General features: G+C 40.1%; 1 protein-coding gene across 7 annotated transcripts in view; it reads right to left on the reverse strand.

Moving 5' to 3' along the window:
- galnt13 (UDP-N-acetyl-alpha-D-galactosamine:polypeptide N-acetylgalactosaminyltransferase 13) overlaps window positions 1-23,163 on the reverse strand; it is a 48,013-nt gene that overhangs the window by 18,305 nt on the left and 6,545 nt on the right. For 5 of the 7 annotated variants that reach the window (XR_009782796.1, XR_009782797.1, XM_061723646.1 and 2 more), the window contains exons 2-8: window positions 21,100-21,392; window positions 10,337-10,505; window positions 8,916-9,082; window positions 7,353-7,560; window positions 4,116-4,286; window positions 2,739-2,856; window positions 950-1,130 (exon numbers count right to left, since the gene is read on the reverse strand). Coding sequence is in view for 5 of the 7 variants with exons in the window: in XM_061723646.1 (XP_061579630.1) it covers window positions 950-1,130; window positions 2,739-2,856; window positions 4,116-4,286; window positions 7,353-7,560; window positions 8,916-9,082; window positions 10,337-10,505; window positions 21,100-21,241 (1,156 nt within the window). In the remaining 2 variants the exon portion in view is untranslated. The remainder of the gene's footprint in view (window positions 1-949; window positions 1,131-2,738; window positions 2,857-4,115; window positions 4,287-7,352; window positions 7,561-8,915; window positions 9,083-10,336; window positions 10,506-21,099; window positions 21,393-23,163) is intronic. The other 2 variants (XM_061723647.1, XM_061723644.1) reach the window with 1 other exon arrangement.

Genomic DNA, 23,163 nt, shown 5'->3' on the forward strand with positions numbered 1-23,163 from the left:
GAGGTATGAAGAGTGAGATGTACGTCTGAAGAGGATGACTACACACACCACTCCCAAAATTCGCTATGGCAACCACATACTGTCCTCCACTAAATGAGGTCTGGCAGCAGCGCTGCCTGGATCATTCTCCCTAATGTCCTGGAGGAACAGACAGACAGTCATTGTGGGGCCACAATACACAGAACAAATCCATCCGTCACAGGCCCGACTCTGTCTGCACACCTGCCTGTGGAGAGCACTGACTGACTGACTGACTGACTGACTGACTGACTGACTGATTGACTGGGAGATAAGGTCACAATTTGTGCCGGAAGATCTGCAGATTACGGATGATCCCTCATAGGTTGGCTGCCATCTAGAACACTTAACCAGAGATTTCCGGAAAAGTGCTCCCTGCTAAAGGGTAATCACATTATTGAGTCGACAGATGGAGGGGTACTCATCTCTCAAGCTGCACAGTCCTATCGCTCTCTCGCCTTTCCATATGTGTTTAAGCTCTGTTGGAAAGACGACCAGTTTTAACAGATCTCTGAATTCAAGTTAAGGGGAGCGCCGCTAATGTGTCTGCAAGGAGAAATGACTTAGTCCGCCTTGGAGGAGGACAAAGCAGCATTACATACAATACATGAGTGAAAAGAGAAGCATCTATTATTAAATGGATGGAAAAAAGGTCTCATGCAAGAGATGAAAGAGTGGAATGGAGTAGAGATGTCTTTCGCCTTTACGCCAATTTGCTAAATGCAGCATCAGCGAGCGCAGGGAGTATGAGTAATGAGGATGTTTCAAATCTACTTTTGAAAAACAGACACGCACTAAATAAATCATCCATCAACCCTGACTGATCTATAAATTCCGTAAAACTTTAATAACATGCAGAATTCATGCCATTTTAGCGGCCTTGCTGTGAGCGTGTCCTCTACATCTAACGTTTCGTTTCGTTTATTTGCACCTGGCGATATGATGTAGAAGAAATCTTTGAATTCATCCATCCAGACTTCAGCCAGGCGCCGGTTATTCTTGTTGATGACTTGGCCCGTTCCTCCGGGGAAGCTGTATGGGGTGGCCTTTCGGAAAACATGGCCCACGTGCGAGCATGTTACGATTTCCAAGGAGCCGCCACACTGCCAGATCTGTAAACACGGGGAGAGAGTTCGGATTAATCTACTCTGTGACGAGAAAACAAACAAACATTCACAGGATGCCAGCTCATACGTCAGTCTTATTTGTTCCCTCTGCCTCCATAACTCCGGTTTTATAGCTTACAATTACTCGTCACCAATCGGCAATGTTTATGTTTTGATTCATGAATTGTAGTGTGCGACATTAATTGTACCACCTTTCTGATTTCACAGTATTTCAATAACAGTGAAAAATTAGGTACTCCTGTTTAACCCCTCATGGTTGATGTATCATATTTGATACAGTACATACATTTCTGAGATTTGCACCCCCCCATAATCAAAAAATAAAAAATATATAGTTTTTATACAATAAAAAAAATTCTAAAGAAAAACAAATAAAATTAACTTAAAAAAAATATATATAAAAGAATAAATTGTTGTTTTTTTTAATTGTTTTTTTTATTTATTTTTATTTATTTTATAAGCACTTCAAACAAAAAAAAAAAATCTATATTTTCTGTGTATTATTTCATGTCAGGCATTAAAGGGTTAAGAAATAAGAATAATTGATATTAATTCACAATTTTCCTTTTAAAATTGTGTGTTAGGTTCAAAAACCAGTTTAGTTCATGTCAAAAGAACATATTAAGGCTTAAATAAGAGACATTTTTAATATTCTATTTTTTGTCAAATAAGTTCACATTATGGCGATTAAGATAATCAATAACATTGATTTTTCTTTTCCGTACAACATTTCTACGCTTTCCTCGCGGACAGACTGGTAGTGACATGTTCCACCGAGCACAGAAGTCTGACGTGAAGCAGGTGGAACCGTTGCCATGGAAGCAGATTACACTGCAGCAGTTTGGAGGATGATGGAGCTTGATGGGAAAGAAAAAAAAAGGAAAAACCCAAGAAGCTCTTCAAGAAAAGTTGTTATGTGCCCCATTTAGGTCCAATAGATGAAGCCATCAAGTGTGAGAACAATCACGGGTCGTCATTGGTGAGGCTTTTTTTTTGCGGGGTGAAAAAAATGGTTCTTATACAGGTAGGGACCGGATAAATATACACTACACAAATGACAGGATTTAACGACACATAACCATTCTTTGCATTTTAGGTTCTGAAAAAATCCTCTGCACACAGATTACCACCAACCTTTGAACATTACTTTGTTGGCACCCAAGGGAGAAAACTGATGTGGATTAAAGTGACTGCTAAAACAAAACTAAATAAGTTTGATAACTACACATGCGCTTAAACTGAACTTGCACTTAAAGATTTAACAATCAAATTCAAGAAATCACGAAGTTTCTCCGGAGTTGTCATCTCAGTCGTTTCATGCGAGGTGTCAAAATTAGAAGTCTTCTCCGCATCTTAGCGTTACAACAAAATCCAACATGTTTAAAAGGCTTAAAGGTTTAAAAGTCCTTTCTCAAGCAAATTGTTTCGTTGTATGATGCAGCTTGTGCAACTGATTTCATATATGGTTGTCTAGCAAAAGGCTATACACAAAACTAAGACCATAGTTGAGATATCTGTCTCGGTATTTGTCTCAAAGATGCCATGCAACCACTGCTGTCCACTGAGTCCAGCAGCATGACGGCCATCACTCACTCTAAAAGACATTTCCAGATTCTCTCCACCCCAGATATCCATCCCTGGATCATAGCTTCCAATTTCTTCAAAATATGCTTTGTCTATGGAGAATAACCCTCCTGCCATGGTGGGAGTCCTGCAAGCGCAACACAGGAAAATTAATGACAGAGAAAATTTTAATACTAACAAGCACCTTAACTAAAGCCAGTTCATTAAAACAGGAAATTATAAAGATTAAAAACAGATTAGATAAAACACACACTTAAACAGAGTGAGAAGGGATTAATTAATTTAAAAGGGCATATAAATAAAAGTATAATTCAAAATCGATCAGACTGGCTGTAGTCAGGCATAAATGCATGATAGCAAGCAGTTAAAAACAAAAATGAAAATCTGCCTTTAGATTAGTTTAAAAAACACTAAAGGAGGAAGAAGGGATCTAGTTGTTTGCAGCAGAATGTTCCACAATTCATGGCCGACATCTGATAATCCTCAATCACCTTCAGATCCTAGACTGTGCTGCTGTGTGAGATGGTAAACTGTGACTGATCAGACATTGAAGGTCTGGAGGTGGATTGGAGATTTAGAGTTAATTCAGAAAAATAATCTGGTGCCAGACAGCTCAGAGCTTTAAAAAACACACACACACACACACACACACACACACACACACACACACACACACACACACACACACACACACACACACACACACACACACACACACACACACACACACACACACACACACACACACACACACACACACACACACACACACAAGAGAACCGCATCAATTTTGCGCCCAACTGGAAGAGCACTGGTGCACTTTGAGCCGGCAACAAACGAGAAGTGGCTCAGTGTTTCCTACGGAGGTTGAGTGACAGCAAATCAAGCACCAACTGTAATCTCCAAATCTTTATTTATTGAAAAGGTTTTTATTTTGAGGGATGGCTCAATTGGAAGGAGGCAATAATGACAAAAACTGTCTATCAAATTTCAAACAAAACTAAAAGATAACAGCATTAATGCTCAGTTGTTATCATTTTATTGTATCAGAGGTACGTTCAAGACTCAACAAAAGGCCAAATTGTTTGACAATTTGAAATAAGCATTAATTACTTTTCTTATCTTAATTCACTCATTAAGGTCGACCTTGAATTGAGGAGACGGTCTGTTGTTACAAGTGATTTGCATACAGATGAACAATTACGCCCAGATTTATGAAGCCAAACAAGGCACCTGTGAGCTGAGCTTCTGCTTTTCTGTTTCAGGACACGCAAATTATGTCACTTCAAAGCCGGCGGCTCGAGGGAAATGATCCATTTCTTGCTGCAGAAAACTGGAACTTTCACTGGGATAAGTTTGTGTAAAGACGTTAAGAGAAAGGCGTACCTGACGGGAAGTGTCCTGTCCCCCTTGCGTCGATCCATCTCCCGCTGCGGGACAGGGTACCATCGGAAGTTCAACTTCCAGTTGAACCCCCCGTAAGTCATATCTGAGCCCGCCATGTATTCAAATGTCTCGTCGCTGATGACGTCGATGATGGGACACACCACTGCTGTCCTGAAAGACATTATGTACATAAGGTGCATTTAAAAATCCTGAAACCACAGCTCAGCAACTGTAAACCACTTCACAGAAACCCGTGGTGCTTTGTTATGACCGGCAAGTGTAACCACACTTTATCTGCAACAAAGACGGTACTTTCATGTTTTTCTGCCTGTATGTTTCAGATTGTTGTCTTGTATTGGACACCTTTCTTATCCGTCTAAACTACATTTCTAGCACCTGAAAAAGAAAAGCACCTCCACATAATTATGATGTCATCACTATGATCGGCTATGTGGATGAAATTACACTCCTGTAACTATGGAGACCAGGCTTCCTCCACACGTGCTGCTGTGAATTTGGCTAGACAATAGTTTAAACTTTCATCATTTCAAAGGATTTAACTTGTCCTTTAATCAGGATTGGCTGCTGCCTGTTGTGCACTGATAGTTGTCCCTGTCTAAGGTTCTCCAGTCTCCACAGAGGAGAACCGGATCAAACCGACTATCTCTGAATTATTCTAGATAAGGCAATATTCTGATTTAGCTGTTCACATGACTTGTTAAAGAGTCTAGTTTGATTAATGGTAAATATCTCACATCCTTACGCCTCATGTCCGCTTCTTTGTCCAGAACTTAAAGCGACGGTATCTGACATGATTTCATCGTAGTTATGATACCCGATGCCATTGTGAGTTCTCTTTCTGATTTTGTTCTAGATTCAGATAAACCTTCTTATTTTTAGTGCTACAAATGCTGACAGATGCTGGCACTTGTTATCATCAACAAACATCTCATATTTGCCCTAAATGTCGACTTAAAAACTCTTACAAGACAATATCTTTAAATGATTATTGTTTACTTCAAAAATGACAGAATGAGATTGTTATTTACAAAGCAACTTCTCTCAAAGTACCGTCTGAAGTAGATTAATAATAATGAATATTAATATTAGTGGCTGGACAGATCTAAGACGTTTCTTAAACTTCTTCTAGCTCAAAATGTCAGTCTGCCCCAGGGCAGCTGTGGCTACAAATGTAGCTTACTATTACCGGTGAGAATGTGTATGAATGAATAATGGTCTAAGTGTAGCACTTTGAGATTCATTGAATGTAAAGTGCATTACAAGTTAAATTCATTATTATTATTATTATTATTATTATTATAATGAGAGGCTTTGGTGCTCTTCTGTTCTAATACATTTATAAACCCCTTCAAAACCTGCTTTTATTTTGCCATTGCTGAGCAAAAGTGTGAAATATAAATGCATATAAAATACTAACTGTAAAATTCACTCATTGGTGTGATTGGATGCAGTTGCTGCCAACAACGCTAACTTTATACAAACACGACTAATATCAACATTAAATCTGAAATGCTCAGGATGTACCCAGGCTTTATTAGCTCATTTAGCTCATATATGAGAAAAAACACATTTGTTTTGGCTTTATCTCGCAACCATCTACACTCACCCGCCACTTTATTAGGCATTCAGAGCTGCCTTAATCCTTCATGGCATAGATTCAACAAGGTACTAGAAATATTCCTCAGAGAGTTTGGTCCATATTGACATGATAGCATCACGCAGTTGCTGCAGATTTGTCGGCTGCACATCCACGATGCGAATGTCCCGTTCCACAAAGGTGCTCTAGAGTCTACTGGATTGAGATCTGGTGACTGCGGAGGCCATTTGAGCACATTGAGTGGACTCATTGTCACATTCAAGAAACCAGTCTGAGGTTGTGCGGGAAAATCCCAGTAGATCAGCAGTTTCTGAAATACTCAGACCAGCAACAACAACCATGGCATGTTCAAAGTCCCTTAAATCTCCTTTCTTCCCCATTCTGATGCTCGGTTTGAACTGCAGCAGATCATTTTGACCATGTCTACATGTCTAAATGCATTGAGTTGCTGCCTTGGTATTGGCTGATTAGAATGTGTGTTAGGGATGCATGGTGGCGCAGCTGGTAGTGCAGCTAGCTCACAGCTAGAAGGTCCTGGGCTCAATTCTCACCGGGGACGCTGTGGGTGCTGAGGGTGTGTTTACTTCCCCCTGTGACTTCAGCACCCACACCCTGGGTGGGGTTGGCGTTCTGTCAGCTCCTTTAAATCAGGCCTAAAAACATTACTGTTTACTCAAGCGTACTCTTAAATTAAATACTTACCTGCTGTACTCTACTGCCCGTATTTTTAACAGCTTGTGCTTTTTATTATTTTACTTCTTTTCTTACCATTTTATTTATTATTTTACCTCCTTTTCTCATAATTTTATTTACGGTACAATTATGTCGTGCTGCTTTTAATGTCGATGTAAAGCACTTTGAATCACCTTGTGTTGAATTGTGCTATATAAATAAACTTTCCTTGCCTTGCCTTGGAGTTTGCATGTTCTCCCCGTGTTCCCTGGGGTAGCTAATGTGAGCTACCCTCTCAAAAACAACAACAAAATGGGAGGAAAAAAAAAAATCAGTTGGACTAATAGAGTGGCCGGTGAGTGTATTTCACCTACAGAAAAGACCATCGCTGATTGAGAGTCATGGCTAGAAATCCTTCATTTATCACATCCCATGTAGTTTTACGCCACACAAATTGAAAATATACTATTAAGACTCACAAGAAAGATGCAGGAAGCTTCTGGCTCTTTATCACATCTATCAGAAGCTGATTTCAAATCTTTCAAATCTTTAGAAACCTCCACTATCCTAAACTGCCAGGCCAATGTGTATTTGTGCGTAAACATGTCCGTCTCCTGATTAATCTTGATGGCGCTGGCATCTGCGAGCGTCAGCTATCACCACGTAAACACCACAACTCAGGAAGCACCGGCAGCAGAATGATAATCGTCTCAGCAGTGTTGAACCGTTAGCTCTGGAGAGCTTTGGCGTAAGAAACAAATGATGCAACCCAGTGAAATTTAATACCAACTTTGTATTAGTAAAACACAGTTCAGGCCTGAGTATTTGGGTAATGCTGTCTGCTCTTTAAAGGATGAATATGTCCTTCATCATCATCATCTCCTATCGGTGGTTTTAATACCAATATTCAATCTGAAATGCTCAGGATAATCCATCTTGGCTCCTACCTGTCCTCTTTGATGCGAGCCAGCAGGGGCTCCAGCCAGCCGGTGGTACACTCGCAGTGAGCGTCCAGAAAGGTGATGACCTGGCCGGTGGTGGCGGCGGCCCCCCTGAGCCTGGCTCTGATCAGACCCGAACGCTGCTCCATCCTCAGGACCCTCACTGGCACCTCCAGAGTCCGCGCGTAACTCTCCAGCTTCTTCTTCAGGAAGTCTGAAACAAAACAAACCATTCAGCAGGTCAACTAACTGGAGCTGAAATCATCATTCATTTATGATTGATAATCATAAAACATGAATAAACAACAATTCTGATCAACCAGAAGATGGTTCTTGTTCTAAACATTGGTGGGCAGAATTTTTTTTATCCAAGTAAAACATATATGTGTATATATTTCTTACAATAAAATATAGATTTTTTTGGGAGGATGGTTGCCGCAGCATCCCTGGCTGCCGTGTCGATGGAAGCTGCCTTTCTTGGACAGTGTGTGTGTTTAACTCTTCAGACTGGAGGCACAGCAGGTGAGAGTGAAATAGAGAGTAAAAAAATGTAATAGTACATCTGTCTTTGTCTACATTTCACCTTTAAAACCTCAAAAAAGAAAGAAGATAGAGATAACAAATGCTGTTTCCAAGCATCACATTCTTGCAATAGAGCCTCGTTCTCCAATCCAACGCACCTAATTCGGGCGAACGCGTTGCTATCAGCCTGTTAACGAGCCATAAGTTTAAGCCGGGTATTTTGGACAAAGAAAACACCTTAAACGTGCAGGTAGAGAGTCCCTGAGGACCTGGATTTAAAGAATGCTGCAATACAATATTCAGGCAAAACGACCCACTCGAGGCCTGGCTCCACTACATACCCAAATAGTGAACAGCAAGTTGCTATTTCTACATTTTGAGTGAATTATGTATTGCAGGTGGGTGGAGAAGTCCTGCCTCAGGTGGAGGAATTCAAATATCTCAAGGTCTTTTTCACGATTGAGGGAAAGATGGAGCGTGACAGACAGATCGGTGCAGCGTCCGCAGTTATGCGGTCGATGTACCGGACCGTCGTGGTGAAGAAAGAGCTGAGTCGAAAGGCGAAGCTCTCGATTTACCGGCCAACCTACGCTCCCACCCTCACCTATGGCCATGAACTTTGGGTAATGATCGAAGGACAAGATCGTGGATACAAGAGTTTCCTCCGCAGGGTGGCTGGACGCTCCCTTAGAGATAGGGTGAGGAGTTCGGTCACCCGGGAGGAGCTCGGAGTCGAGCCGCTGCTCCTTCACATTGAGAGGAGTCAGCTGAGGTGGCTTGGGAATCTGTACCTGATCCTCCTGGACGCCTCCCTATGGAGGTGTTCCAGGCATGTCCCACCGGGAGGAGACCCCGGGGAAGACCCAGGACACGCTGGAGAGACTATGTCTCACGGCTGGCCTGGGAACGCCTCGGAAGGAAGTGGAGTAAGTGTCTGGGGGAAGAGAAGTCTGGGCATCTCTCTATTAAGACTGTTGCCCAGGTAACGGATGAGAGGAAGAAAATGGATGGATAGATAGATGGATGGATGTATTGCGGACTACAAACCTCGCTCGCTGGCATCATCCACCAGTATAACCTCAACTAACAGGTGTCTGGGAGAGCGGTTGATGACGCTGTGCACGGTCCGCAGCAGCGTGCTCCACGCCTCGTTGTGAAACACAATGACGATGCTGGTACTGGGGAGGTCATCTCGGTACACCTTGGTCTTGCAGCTAACAGAGCAGCCCAAATGAGAGAGAATTATTAACTTGCAGGCAGCCTTAGAAAAGTTGGTTCAAGTTGTATAAATCACTACATATACAGTATAGAATACCGTTTGCTTGTGATAGCAGAGATTACGTTTCTTTATGCACTCCAGAGTTGCCATTAGTGCAGAAATATGGTCGCAGGGGATTTACTGAGAAATATCTCCAGAGGAAGAGGAAAAAGCAAGAGCAGTTTTGACAGCGATGTCAGCCTGATGGAGTCCCTGTGAAAGCCTAATGGTGAGAAGGTGCCAAACGTATGTTGGCCCTGTAGTGGATGCTCCTGAATATAGAATCACTCTACAATGGAGAAGCCGGACAGTGATGGTGAGAGGAAGGGCTGTGACAAGTGACAGAGGGTGCAAAAAAAACAACAAAAAAAAGCCACCGGGGGAGACGACATTGCCTGGCCAGTCCCGTCTCTGCGATGCAACAGTGGTGACTGACACAACTAGGCCAGGAGGTTGCCTTGAAGAAAATGTTTAATTCCCCTTCAGAGGCCACGACTGGCAGTTCTGCACAGTTCTGGATTATTTTCGCTGCTCAGCTCTTGAAATATTGCCAGGCTGAGCTGGGTTCTGCAATAAAGCTGCTGTATTATTTATATGCCGAGAAGGAAAAGGCGCTATAATGGACAGAAAAAGTAGTATCTGAAATCAGGCTAATGTTCTCTTCGTCCTCGTTTTCATGATGTAATCATTTTTTTTCTGTCATTTCAGGAAATCTAGAGCTGTAATCTTATGTGTTTGACAAAAGAGCACATAAAAAGAAAAAATTGATTGTATGAAGTTCTGAAAACTAAAAAGAAACACTAAAGTTGGCTAAATTCTGTACATATTAGCAGTTATAAATGAATTTGCTCACGTTTGGTGCAAGCTTCACCTTGAATTTCCATAGAGTCTTCTGCTGGATTTACAACAGCAGTAAAAAACAAACCTTTTTTTTTTTGGAAACAGTGCCTTGCTTTGCTACATATCCACCTGTATACCTGAACAGCATCTAGTGAGTGATACATGAAGACAGAAAATCCATAAAAAGCACAAATACACGAGCAAGTGGCAGAATGTCTCGGCTGAAAGTTAGGATCAAATCAAAGTTATCAAAGACTTCAGGTCGCTGCAGGTGCAGGGTGAGAAGGGTTATCCTGGAGGGTGAGTCAGTGTCTGTGTACATACATTATTTATTGTTCAATAGTCAGTTCAGTGCTTCAAGCTTACGCACCCATCCAGCCTCACGTCTGGGAGACTCCTGTTGAGCGCAATCATGTCGCTGGCCATCAGGTTGAACTGGTTTATCTTAAACATCTCCTTCATTTTCTCCTGGTCGTCTTTGGGGACGTTCACTGCCTTTCCCATCTCGCCCGGCCCCTCGTGACTCCGAGATATTACTGCTGCAAAAAGAAGGACAACGCACGCTGATTCTTAGTGACAAACTGCATTTTTAATCAAAATTGTGCAGAGAAATGTTAGATGTGACGGTGATTTTGTGTGAGTCTCTAAGCTGAAGAGAGTACCCTCTTTTCTATCCCTGTCCACTTTGAGAGTATTCCTTCCCAGAGCCAGATCAATATACGAGTACATGTGAATTAATACGTTAATAGAGCAGATGCAAAGTCAGGATGTATGTACAGTATTCACTCGGGAAATAATGCTGCACATATGGAACATCTGACATCCCTTATGATTTTAAAAGCTTACAATATTGAAATCTGGTCAAAAGAAAGAAAAAAAAATCATGTTTACTGAAACATGATTGAACACGGAACGGGCAGATCAGGCACCCTGCATGAGCACTCTCCTGGGTGCTCTGGCTTAAGCCGTCTGGTTATTAAGCACTGTCGTCTGGCAGCTACATTTAATTTCACAAATAATCTATTGGTGGGATTTCAATAGAGAGATGTATTAGAAATGCAATGTGAGTTTGAAAGCAAAATCATTCCTACATTTATAGTAGTTTTGCAACATGCTCCTACAGCTAAACGCCTGCAGAATTTCAGCATTGCTGCTGCAGCTCTGTACTGGCTCCCTTCACCATAGGTAAATAAGCTCCCGTGGATTTATGACTGCCCCCCCCTCTCTCTCTCTCTCTCTCTATAATAATAATCTCTAAAAGACAGAGGCAGTGATTTCTGTGAAAGGGGGGCAATGGACACATTAGCTCCATAGCCTTAAGAGGATTCCCTACAACTCTTTGTGGAGACGGGCTGATGTTGGGTGTATTGTCACACTCAACTGATCCTGCTCTTTTCTCCCGAGCGCTGCTGACACTCTCCATTTGGAGACCAGCTTACATCTGATGGACACTGCTCCGAATCTGAGCTGGATGACTGAGCAAAGTGTCCATCAAAACGCGCTCGCCGCCCCACTCCTATTCGTCACTCTGCGTGTATGGATAAACACACGTCAAGAAATGACTCGCGCGAGGAAAATGTCAGCCGATCAATAAACGTCTACGTTTCTGGCAAAACCCGAGCAAAATTGCCTTGCACAGCTGATGCTGAGCTCTTCGGAGGGACGGGCAGGTTTTATCCTGCACAGATCTTAATTCAAATTTTGGCACCCATGCTGCCACTAAAAGACAGTGAGATTCAGTGTAGGAGCAGGAATTTTAAAGATATGATCAGGAGTTTGGGGAAAAAGGGAAAAGTGAAGGCATCAAATCAATCAGCTGTGTGCCTGCCCCTGATGGGAATTTTAAAAAAATGCTCTCAGGCAGAAGTTGACAGTTGGTGTAATAGAAAATCTTCGAGCATGCTCCGCGAATGAAATTCTGATGTCGTAAAAGAGATAAAACCGTAAACAAGTTACCACATGAAAAGTCCCCTCGGGACAAGAGATTAGTGGATGTTTCCATTTGAGCCGCCGTAAGGTTGGTGCTTTGGGCTTTTAGCTTAAATGTCTCGTGGTCTGCATGGGCATCTTCAAGCACCACTGCACATGTATGTGCAGGGACATGGAGCGCAAAATGGTTGAGGGAAATGAATAATGTGATGATGAATGAAAGTTCTGCAAGGACTTCCACCACAGTCCGAACTGAAGTTTATGTTCGTGTTACACTGCACATATTTGATATACTTAGTTCTGCTTTCAAACTGCTCCGAAAGTCACAACATCCTTATTTACCGGTAGCTTCTTCTTCCATATCAGAAATAGACTAAATGACGGTCTAATTTGAACGGGGCCAAGACCACCTTCCTTTGTTTGACTAAATGTGATCGCTGTGGTCTAGACAAGGGTTTTGTTTTGGTTTGGTTTTATTTTTCTGGTTAGGACTGTTTCACAAAACCAGGATAGCCGATTAAGCCAGGATTTTCCAGATATCCCGGCTGAATTAAGCCTCAATTTGATTTGACAAAAGCAGTAGCACATAAGTTACCATGGTTATATCAAAACTAGAGGTGACCGAGCTTTTGCGGTGGCCGGCCCTAAGCTGTGGAATAGTTTGCCACTAAATGTTAGATCTGCTCAGACCCTAGTGGTTTTTAAGTCTTCTTTGAAAACTTATTTATTTTCTTTGGCTTTTAGTGTGTGACAAATTAGTTCCCTACATCTGTGAGAAGTGATTGTGCACTTTATGTGTCTGTTCTTTGTCGTCTATTCTCTATTTTTTATTACTATTTTATTGATCATTTTAGTATGTTAGTGATTTTACTGTTTCTACACTGTGTACTGTGTTTTTCTTTTGGTATTGTTTTATTTTGTTGTATGCTGTACAGCACTTTGGTCGACCTCTGTCGTTTTTAAATGTGCTTTATAAATAAAATTGACATTGACATATCCTGTGCCGTTAGCCTGCCCTTTGTCACTCCTGCATAATAGCAGCAGTGTTTCCTTTCTTTAGTATGATGTGCTTCATTTCTTCATAAGCCTCCATCAAAAGATGATCCTCATTTGGTGAGAAGTACGGCGCACGTAATTTATCCGTTGTAGAATCATCGAATCTGTGGTCGATCTCATGGTCTTTTGAAGAAATATGTGGACGCTCATTTACTTACAATTACTTCACTCAATTACTTACACCTGGCTTGACAAGGCCGCACCTCCTGAGCCTGGTTTGGCCTTTGTGAAACGGATGACGCCAGGATGAACTGATGGTGCTATGTCAAGCCTGGATTTATCTGATCCTGCATTTCTTAATCTTACTTCTGTGAAACAGTGGTCAACATTTCACTTCTGCAATTTTAGTCTGGACCAAAGCAAAAAGTGCTAACGTTCAAAAAGCACCATAAATGAGTGATACCATATCTTTCATCTTCTTGCTCTGAACTAATACTAATTGTCAATCACATTAGAAATATGCAACAAAAAAAGAAAGGATTCATTTTCCATTCATGCTTGCATCTTCATCTGTCCTCAGGCCAGTCAGCCCGACTCAACGCCCCTCAGGTAACGAGTCTTCTGAGACACAATCACTCCCACCTCTGGATAAAAATGCTACAACAATGTTTACACAGCAGCGGCTGGCACGTAACCCTGACAACGACATTTCAGCCATCTTGCCTAGGAGAAGTCGAGGTGCTGCTTTTGATTGTGGCCAAAGAAGTCAGCATGAACTTCATCCATACACGTCATACGTTTCCAAAAGAGACTTTAACTCACCCGAGTGTTGGTATGCATACTCCAGGTGTGATTTTTGAGATGAGAGTGTGGTAAAAATGTCCTTTGATGTTCTGGACACTGGAGGTTCACTTTTAACTAAAGGTTTGCCTGCTATGTCAGATCTTCTCTTTACTTCTACATCTCTCTGTAACTGGCATTGCTTAATGACTAACTGTGAACTGGAATCTTTTTATGGACCTCCTCATCTTTGTACGCATTATTTTCTTCATCCTAATCCAGTGCAAATTGAAAGAGCGACCAGTTTTTGTAGTCTTGGTCCCGTTCTGAATTGTCATTAGCCGACGATCTTTCATTCTTAGTCCTTGGCCTCTTTTAAAGCTTTGAAGAATAAATTAATGGAAAATTATTTAAAAGAGTGGGATGGTTTTTAAGTTTTGCATACCTGCAGGTGGCTTAGCCAACCATCTGCCCCTTCTATATTCAGTTACTTGAAATTTCTTTTCCATTGGAAGAGTAGTTTTGGGGCTGTATGAGCTACTTTTCAATACAAATAAAGAAAGAAATATAGAAGTTGTTCAAGTAATGCAGTTTTCTTACCTGTATGTTAAGAGATTAATGATGTTAAAATTAGCAACACACTGAGTGGCATAAGCCTACTCCACGCCACATTTCTTTAATGAAACGTCTAGTGAGCACTTCATGATTGCCACAGCTGGACTGTCAAACTCAACTCCAATCTGCATGCAGATTTTCTGCTCATCACGAGGCTTCCTACATCCTGCAGCTACTTCCATTCTCATTTACTTTACATAAAAACGTCTGTGTAGTTGAGCACAGTCGGAGGGTCCTTCTCAGCCTCAATCCATTACCGCCTTCATCTCCTTTCACCGCTCTGCTTCCTGCCTGCGAGTCTGACACAGCTGGCATCACATTATAGATCAGAGAAGATCCTCTTCTGCACAAAACTGCTGCAGACTCAGGACAGCATGCAAAATATACTGCTCTGATGTGCACTTTTCACTCTATGTACAACATGCTGTCCTTGTGTTTGACTACCGGGAAGAAATTTGCTCACTGAATACAAATAGTATCAGACGTTCCTGTCAGATGTATTTAATTACCTGCAAAAGGTTTGATTATGAATAAAATGTAAATCAACACTAATTCACAGTGAAAATTATATTTCAGTGTTTTACATTTACTGTACTTTACATTTAGGTGCGGCACCAATAATTAAATCACATTTTAAGAATGCCTTTAAATTAAAGTCATGGTATCTATTATTAAAGTCCAATTACACAAAAATGTTTCCCATGAATCAATCCGATGCTGAATTAAGTTAACTCTAAATTTGTGTTAAATAGTTACCGTAAATATTATTTTTTGTATAAATTAATTATTATTCTTATTATCATTATTATTATTATTATCATCAGAGCAAGTAACCGTCAAAAAATAAAATCTAAAGTGAGGATTAACAGAAAACATATTTAACATCTGCAACTACACTAAAGTAAATATTCTAATACAACTTTAATATCCATCCATCCATTATCTATACCTGCTTTATCCTTTGCAGGGTCACGGGGGTCTGCTGGAGCCTATCCCAGCTATTTTGCCAGTCCATCGCAACAACTTTAATATATAAAGATAAATATTTGAATTTTCCAAGTTTCCAAAACTAACAGTAACTAATCTACTTCATAAATGAGAAAAATACTGCTCACAGCCAAACTACATGATCAACTGTGCACATCTCATTTGTGCTTGCAGGGGATAGATTGTAGCTGTGTCAGGGAGGCTCTCTACAGAGGTCAGTCCTGTGCAGCAGATGAATAATTCTACTAAATTATTGAAAAGAGAGAGAGAGACTTAAAAGGAAAAAAAGGAAAATAAATCTAACATCAGGACATGCTTTGTAGAGAGCCTACTACCAAATAGGGTAAATGTGAAAGCCCTTTTTTGTGCACTGGGGCTAAAAGAACAAAGATCATTACATTTGCCACCATCTTCTCTCAAGGAAACATATGTTGGACTCTCTTTTTTGACAAGCCAACACAATTTTCTGAGGATTTAGAAAATGCGTGCATAACGATTTAGTAAAAAAAAAAAAGATACCGTACTGCAGATCCCTTTTCAACATGTTTTTACGACTCTGTTCTTAGCAGCTGAGTTCAGGGGGTGGAGCCAGCTACTTGGTTGACTTGGCTCTACCGCTTTTTTTCTTTTGAAAATGATGCGTTAGCTTTCTGCTACTCATATCTGAGGAACAGTGAATGTCAAATTATGTGAAGTATAATGCAGGAAAAACAGGGAGAATGGTTAATTCTGTTTAATTAATTTCCTTCAGGGATTAATAAAGTATTTTGAATTGAACTGAATAGAACTGAACTAAGTCACAGAAACTTGACGTATGAAGAACTGAATAACAAATGTTCAGACTCCGACTGCCAAAAACTAAGTGACAGGGTCATTGTGTCAGAACGAAAACATTTGCACTGCATGCAGAACCCCATTCAAGGTAGTTTCCATTACATATTAACAGCACCAGTCCAAACAAGTTTGTTTGGTTAACGTAAAGAAACACACTGGCAAATGGCCATAAAGTTCATTATGGTCAATTTGAAAAGCACAAACATAAGCCAACGTCTGCCTGCTCTAATCAGGAATTCACGGTGGACATTTTCCAACATGATCACTATGAGATTACTGACTCAATGTCCACTATAGATGCAGCAGCGTGATACCTTTAGTGACGGTGCAGAAGTTTCCTGCCGTATATCCTATTTTGGTTTGGCATGATTTCGTTTAATTTGTATTTCAGTTTAAGAAGCTGAGTGGAAAAAGTACTCAGCAAAAAGCTGATAGAGTGAATTAACTGATGAGTGACTCTGACTTGTTCAGACAAGAAACAAGCTAAAATCAAACATGTATTTTCCTCATTGAAAGGTCAGAAACATGACTCAAAAAGTAAAGTTTGCAAACAGGTTAGCTGCTAAAACTTTCATAGAGTAATATTATTGTACAAGTTGTAGCTGTAGCACCTTAGTTTGACTTCTAGCCACCTTGTGGTCAAAAATTAAAGGATAAACCTTTAAGTGATCCAATTTGTAGCTGTAATATAGAGGCCTTTTTCTTGATGGCGAGCTCTAATTCCTTTAATGTGACCTAAAGGAAAGTCTTATGTAATGAATGTTTTTATAAGACTTAATTGCTTTTATTTCTTTTAGCCTGTATGTTGAATAGAGTTAACACTGAAGGCCTGAACAAAAATATTCAGTGTTGTTGAGGCGGGAAACATATATTGATTTAACCCCTTAATGGCTGATATATCATATGATACATACATTTCTGAGACCTCTGCACTACCTCTATAGTAAAAACAATAAAAAAAAGTGTTATACAGGCTATAAAAAAATCTAAAAAATGAATAGATAAATAAAATGATTCAGTGTAAAAAAATATATTAATTAGAAAAAACAGTGTTCTTAATTTCAATATATAATAAACACTTAAATAAAATGTTCTGTGGATCATCATTTTATTGCATTAAAGAGATATTCAGCACATCCTCACATCCGATATGTCTCATGAGCAAACTAACTCCAGTGTGGTACCAGACCTTTGTATGGCAGCTCTGCCTCAATCTCACCTTAAAAGCTGATTAGTAAGCCTCTTAGAAACCTGGAAAACCTGCCTTCATGAGGGCATCTAAGGAAATGGTCTATTTTCATCTCAGCAACGCACAAGCACAGATACACACAAGCGTGTGGGTAAATTAAGGATGTGGGATGTAAGGTCATCAGAGGTGAAGATGTTGACAAAGAAAACAAAGGCTGCTCCCTGTACACACAGGGACCCATTTCTCACTTTTAAGATGTTCGGGGGGGGGGGGGGGGGGTGGACACAAGGATCCAGAGCAAAAACTAACTGCTCCAAAAGGAGTGAGAGGAGGGCATCTGTACAGCGCCCTTAAAATATAGCAATGAAGTGCTTAACCAAGTCCATCATTTTATCTACAGTAGCTGCACTGCGACCATGACAAGCATCTACGAGGCCAGCAGGCCCTCTCTCTCTCTGACTCTTTCCATTTAAAATAAAACCATTTGATCAACTAGGGCTGGGCGATATATCGAGATTTTAATATATATCGATATATTTTCAAACTCGATATGGTATGAGACAATATCGTTTATATCGATTTAAAAAAAAATAAATAAATTTTTTTTTTTTTTTTTTTTTTACATTTTTTTTTAATGATTTTGATATAGCTTATTTTGTGACAAATTGACTTGAATGTTTTATTTGAGATTTGCACAAATGTTTTGTTATTTGCACAACAGTCAACCTCAGTGGAAAAGTCTGCCTGTTACTGTCTACATTGTATTAATTGCACAGTGAATTTTAATTTAATTGTTATGCAGGAAAGGGATATTTGTTTTATTTTATTCAAGAAGCATTTTTATTCTATATATGCAGGCAGTTTATTTTTATTTCATTTGTTTTATACATTTTGATATTGTGCAGACCTCTGTTAACAAAGGAACCTGTGTGACATTTGGCACGAGGCTTTTTTGTATTAAAACTGACTTTTTTTAAGGGTTTGCCTCAGAAAAAAATGAAGCTAACAGAGATGCTATGCTATAATGCTTTGGGGGAAACCCCAATTAAGGCACAGAAAAAATATTGAGATATATATCGAGTATCGCCATTTAGCTAGAAAATATCGAGATATGACTTTTGGTCCATATCGCCCAGCCCTATGATCAACACACAAAGACTACATAGTAAACTAAATTATAAAAACGTGGAGGTAAAACTTAATGTGGTTTTTGCCATTTATAGCTGTTGCAGCAGCTGTTGAGTCGTTTGTTTTTAGACAACAGTAAATCCAGATGCGACTTAGAGAATAACTGAAATCTTTTCAATCAGCTTATTAGTCACTTTTATCTAAATAGCCACATTCTGCTGTGACAACTGTCCTGTTTCACTGCTTCATGAGAGACGAAGCACACCTGTGGTATAGTTTTAAAAGCTCACGTAGCGATATTTTGAATAAATATAAAGCCAATACCTGATTAATTATCCCTACAACTGACATTTCACTGCTTTAGCACGGATTCTACCTTTCCTGCTGAAACTGGAGCAACTATTAGTGAGGACAGAAATGTAGATTGTGATGAGTGACACTCGGTATCTGCTAATATAAAAGTCATTAATTCCAGATTGGAAACAACCAGGCTGCTGCTTTTATTCAGTTTCAAAGGTGGAACAGCAAGAACACGACTCAGGATGACTCAGCGTCTTCACGGCCAGTCACAATATTATCCCTTTCCAGTTCAAAAGCCTTTTCACATGGAAACGTGTTTTCTCTTTTCTCGTTTCTAAAAGGGTTATGACAGAAAATGTTCAATTCCACAATAAATGCAAAAACATTTGCCGTTGTTAAATTACTGCGATCGTGAATCCAATCAGCGGAGTAAGTGAAAAACATGGAAGCAGTTACTCAGACTGAAAATAAACGCTCTCTAAGTAACCATAGATACTCCTGCTGGCCAAGATTCAATTTCAGACATCTGACCCTGAAATTTCACAATACGGCGGAGGAAAATTGAATCTACGTTTTTAATAACGCCAGTAGAAAGTTCACCTGCACTATCTCCCTCCAGGAGCCGCATCTTTGTTACGCTGAACAAATCACACCCACATAACGGCATCCACATCTCAATCCAACAGCTTGCTGCTGAAGACACTATGAAGAAACCATCACCGTCCGATGTGACGCCAACCAATTTGAAAGCTTAAAACAACTTTTGGCCAAAATATGTAAACTGCTTATCTCCCCGAGCGGAGGCTTCAGAAAGATGCCAGCGAAGTTTGAAGTAGAGTGAGCTGCTGTCGAGACTTTAAGACTTCTCTCCAAATCAATTTGCACTGGCAGAAGCATTACGTGGAAGTGATATTGTTTCCTTGGCTAAATCTAAACTGACACGTTAGAGGAAAACAGCAAGCAGAGAATATGTCAGCTTTCTCCCAGGGACAGACAGGTATAAAAACATGTCAAACTAAATACATACTGCTTCTTCTAGTGTTTTCATTCCATTATTGTGCTCAAATAATCCTTAAAATTTCCAAGAGATTCTTACAGATGAGAAAAGGGTTTTCTGATTTGAAACTTCTCTATGACATCACAAACAGAACTAGACTCAATATTCCCTCCTTGGATAACTGCTTAAGGCCTTGAAATCTAATACTGGTTAACACTAAAGACAGAGGGACTTGAAGGAATGTGTGACACTAAATCATCAGTGAAACTTCTGAACTAGGAATGGGCGATATTTTACCGTTCACGATAAACCGTCAAAAAAATTCCTCACGATAAGAATTTGTCGTGAGGAATTTGTCCGTTGATGATGTTTTTGTGTAAAACTGATTTTTGGAAGGAAGGAAGGAAGGAAGGAAGGAAGGAAGGAAGGAAGGAAGGAAGGAAGGAAGGAAGGAAGGAAGGAAGGAAGGAAGGAAGGAAGGAAGGAAGGAAGGAAGGAAGGAAGGAAGGGAGAAAAGAGGGAGGGAAGAAGGAAGGAGAGAGCAGGAGGAAAGAAAGAAGGAAGGAAGGAAGGGGAAAAAAGAAGGAAGGAAGGAAGGAAGGAAGGAAGGAAGGAAGGAAGGAAGGAAGGAAGGAAGGAAGGAAGGAAGGAAGGAAGGAAGGAAGGAAGGGAGAAAACAAGGAAAGAAGGAAAGAAGGAAGGAAGGGAGAAAAGAGGGAGGGAAGAAGGAAGGAGAGAGCAGGAGGAAAGAAGGAAGGAAGGAAGGGGAAAAAAGAAGGAAGGAAGGAAGGAAGGAAGGAAGGAAGGAAACAAGGAAAGAAGGAAGGAAGGGAGAAAACAAGGAAAGAAGGAAGGAAGGGAGAAAAGAGGAAGGGAAGTAGGAAGGAGAGAGCAGGAGGAAAGAAGGAAGGAAGGAAGGAAGGAAGGAAGGAAGGAAGGAAGGAAGGAAGGAAGGAAGGAAGGAAGGAAGGAAGGAAGGAAGGAAGGAAAGAGCAGGAGGAAAGAAAGAAAGAAAGAAAGAAAGAAAGAAAGAAAGAAAGAAAGAAAGAAAGAAAGAAAGAAAGAAAGAAAGAAAGAAAGAAAGAAAGAAAGAAAGAAAGAAAGAAAGAAAGAAAGAAAGAAAGAAAGAAAGAAAGATAAATTCCCGTTGATGACAAACATGGCGGATCTGAGAGTGAGATAGATTTATAGTTAAAAAGGTGGAGTTGAATTGGTATTTTTTTTATCGTCATTTTTATCGTTATCGGGATAAATGCCAGAAATAATCGTGATACATTTTTTAGTCCATACCGCCCATCCCTATTCTGAACGCCTCCTCAGATCTCGTGGGTGTTTGGACGGTGCAGCGGTGCAATAGTGGCCGTTATTGCGGACTCACCTCGGAGGGCAGGAAGCAGCGAGCGGTCCTTCCTGTCGTCACATTTGTTACACTCGCTGAAGTACAGCAGCAAGAACACGTCCACCAGCACCCACACTAAGGAGGTGGTCAACACCACCTTGCAGTAGACGAACCGTCGCATCGCCTCTCTGGGATGTCAGCCAGGCGGACCAACGAGGAGGACGGCAGCGAGGGCTTATGGGTGCTCAGGCTGGCGGTGAGGCGTCTGAACTCTGGGAGCAGGGCGAGGAGAGGGGAGCGAAACCAAGCAGGTTTGACCGGGAAGCATCATCCTTCAGTGGGGAAGAGACAACAGAAAAAGAAAATACTCAATGTTATGAAAACAGAAACCATGTTAATCGTTTCGGCTTGAAAGATTCTTCAGGGAGGAACTGAAGTGGTTAACAGTGTTAACTAGCAGGCAGCACAAAGATACGCTGTTATTTTTGTTCACATTTTCAAGCTTAATTATGAAAACTGTGTGCTATTATGTATGCAAATTATCCAACAAATTGCATACTTTTCAAGACTTTTACAGAGGCTTTTTTTAAAGATCCAAATAAAATTATGTTAAGAAGAAAAGTTTTAGCAGTTAGCACCCTTTATAAATGCAATGTTTTGTTTGTTCGTGGCGAAATATAATGACAATTACCTAATCATCATAGGTCTTAGAAAAAGTACACTCTCAGAGGAAACAGAACATAGAAATGTTTTCACTGTGCCATTATTTATCAAACAAAAAATTAAGACTTGAAAGAAAAAAAGGCCAAAGTACACCTGTACTGTCTCAGAGGGATTTAGGAGAGTAAATTGCAGTCAGCTGCAAATCAGCTACCTTGATGAAGTTGTCTTCAGCAGGTGTGCAGACCAGTAAGATAGGCAGGTGTGTCAGTGGGAAGGCGGTCCGTAGCATTCAGGTGTGCTAGCACAATGCCAAGAAGCAGTTCCTGCTTCACTCAGTCTGGATATGGTCACGAAATAGTTTCCAAACACAAGTTCTTCAATGAGATGGATTATTTATTTATTATATTAAAAGAAGACTAAACAAGTAGGTGTGTTTGGAAGGAATAAAAGATAACAATATCATAGGATTTGGATTGATGGATGGATGGATGGATGGATTTGAAGTTTCATTTTTTCTTTGTAATTTGAAATATGAAATTAAACCAACTGACACGAGATTTCTTTCCAATAAATCAGAATATCCTACATTCAGGCTAAAAACAAATATCTGCTGCATCTCTCTCTCTCTGCCTCTCTTCCTGCTACTCCCATCTCTACTCTCATTCTTTACAAACACAAAACGTTGGCCAAGATCTTTTAAAATCCTTGGAAGATTGTTCAATCCTTTCTTTTCATTTCTGATTAATACATTTTAACTTATTTGCTGTCTTTATTTTTAAAAGTTTGGATGTCGAAGAATGTTTTACTAAATTGTCACGGCAGAGACCTGTACAGCATGGAAGATTTATTGGAGATCCACTCAAAAAAAAAAAAAAAAATATATATATATATATATATATATATATATATATAAACATGTATATATGTGTATATATGTGTATATGCTGTACATTGTGTTTCACTGCACAAGCACTTCCAGTTAGATGCTAACTGCATTCCGTTGCCCTGTACCTTAACATGTGCAATGATAATAAAGTTGAATCTAATCTAATCTAATCTAAAATTCCCACACTGAACTCACAACAGAGCATTCTCCGTTTTCCACTTGAATGAATGAGTTAATGCACATTGGCCGTCAGACTTTCCCCACTTTATCAGCAGTAAGAGCATCTGGGAAGCTTTCATTCCAGAGGCAATTCATGGGGCTAAAAAAAAAAAATCTTAATAGCATGGACTATATAGTATGTCTCATTTTATTTTCATTAAAACAAAATCAATTTCTGTCAAACAAGATCTTTACGTGGACTAAAATAACAGCTTTTACCTCATTGAAAGGCTAAAAGTCTCATTGAGATGGAAACAGAGTGATGCAAAAATATCTTCAGCCTCAAATACTAATATAACAAATAGTCCATTATTCTTTTTTGCATTTGTAACAAA

The sequence above is a fragment of the Cololabis saira genome, chromosome 6 (assembly GCF_033807715.1).
Source record: "Cololabis saira isolate AMF1-May2022 chromosome 6, fColSai1.1, whole genome shotgun sequence".
NCBI classification, from domain to species: Eukaryota; Metazoa; Chordata; class Actinopteri; order Beloniformes; family Belonidae; genus Cololabis; species Cololabis saira.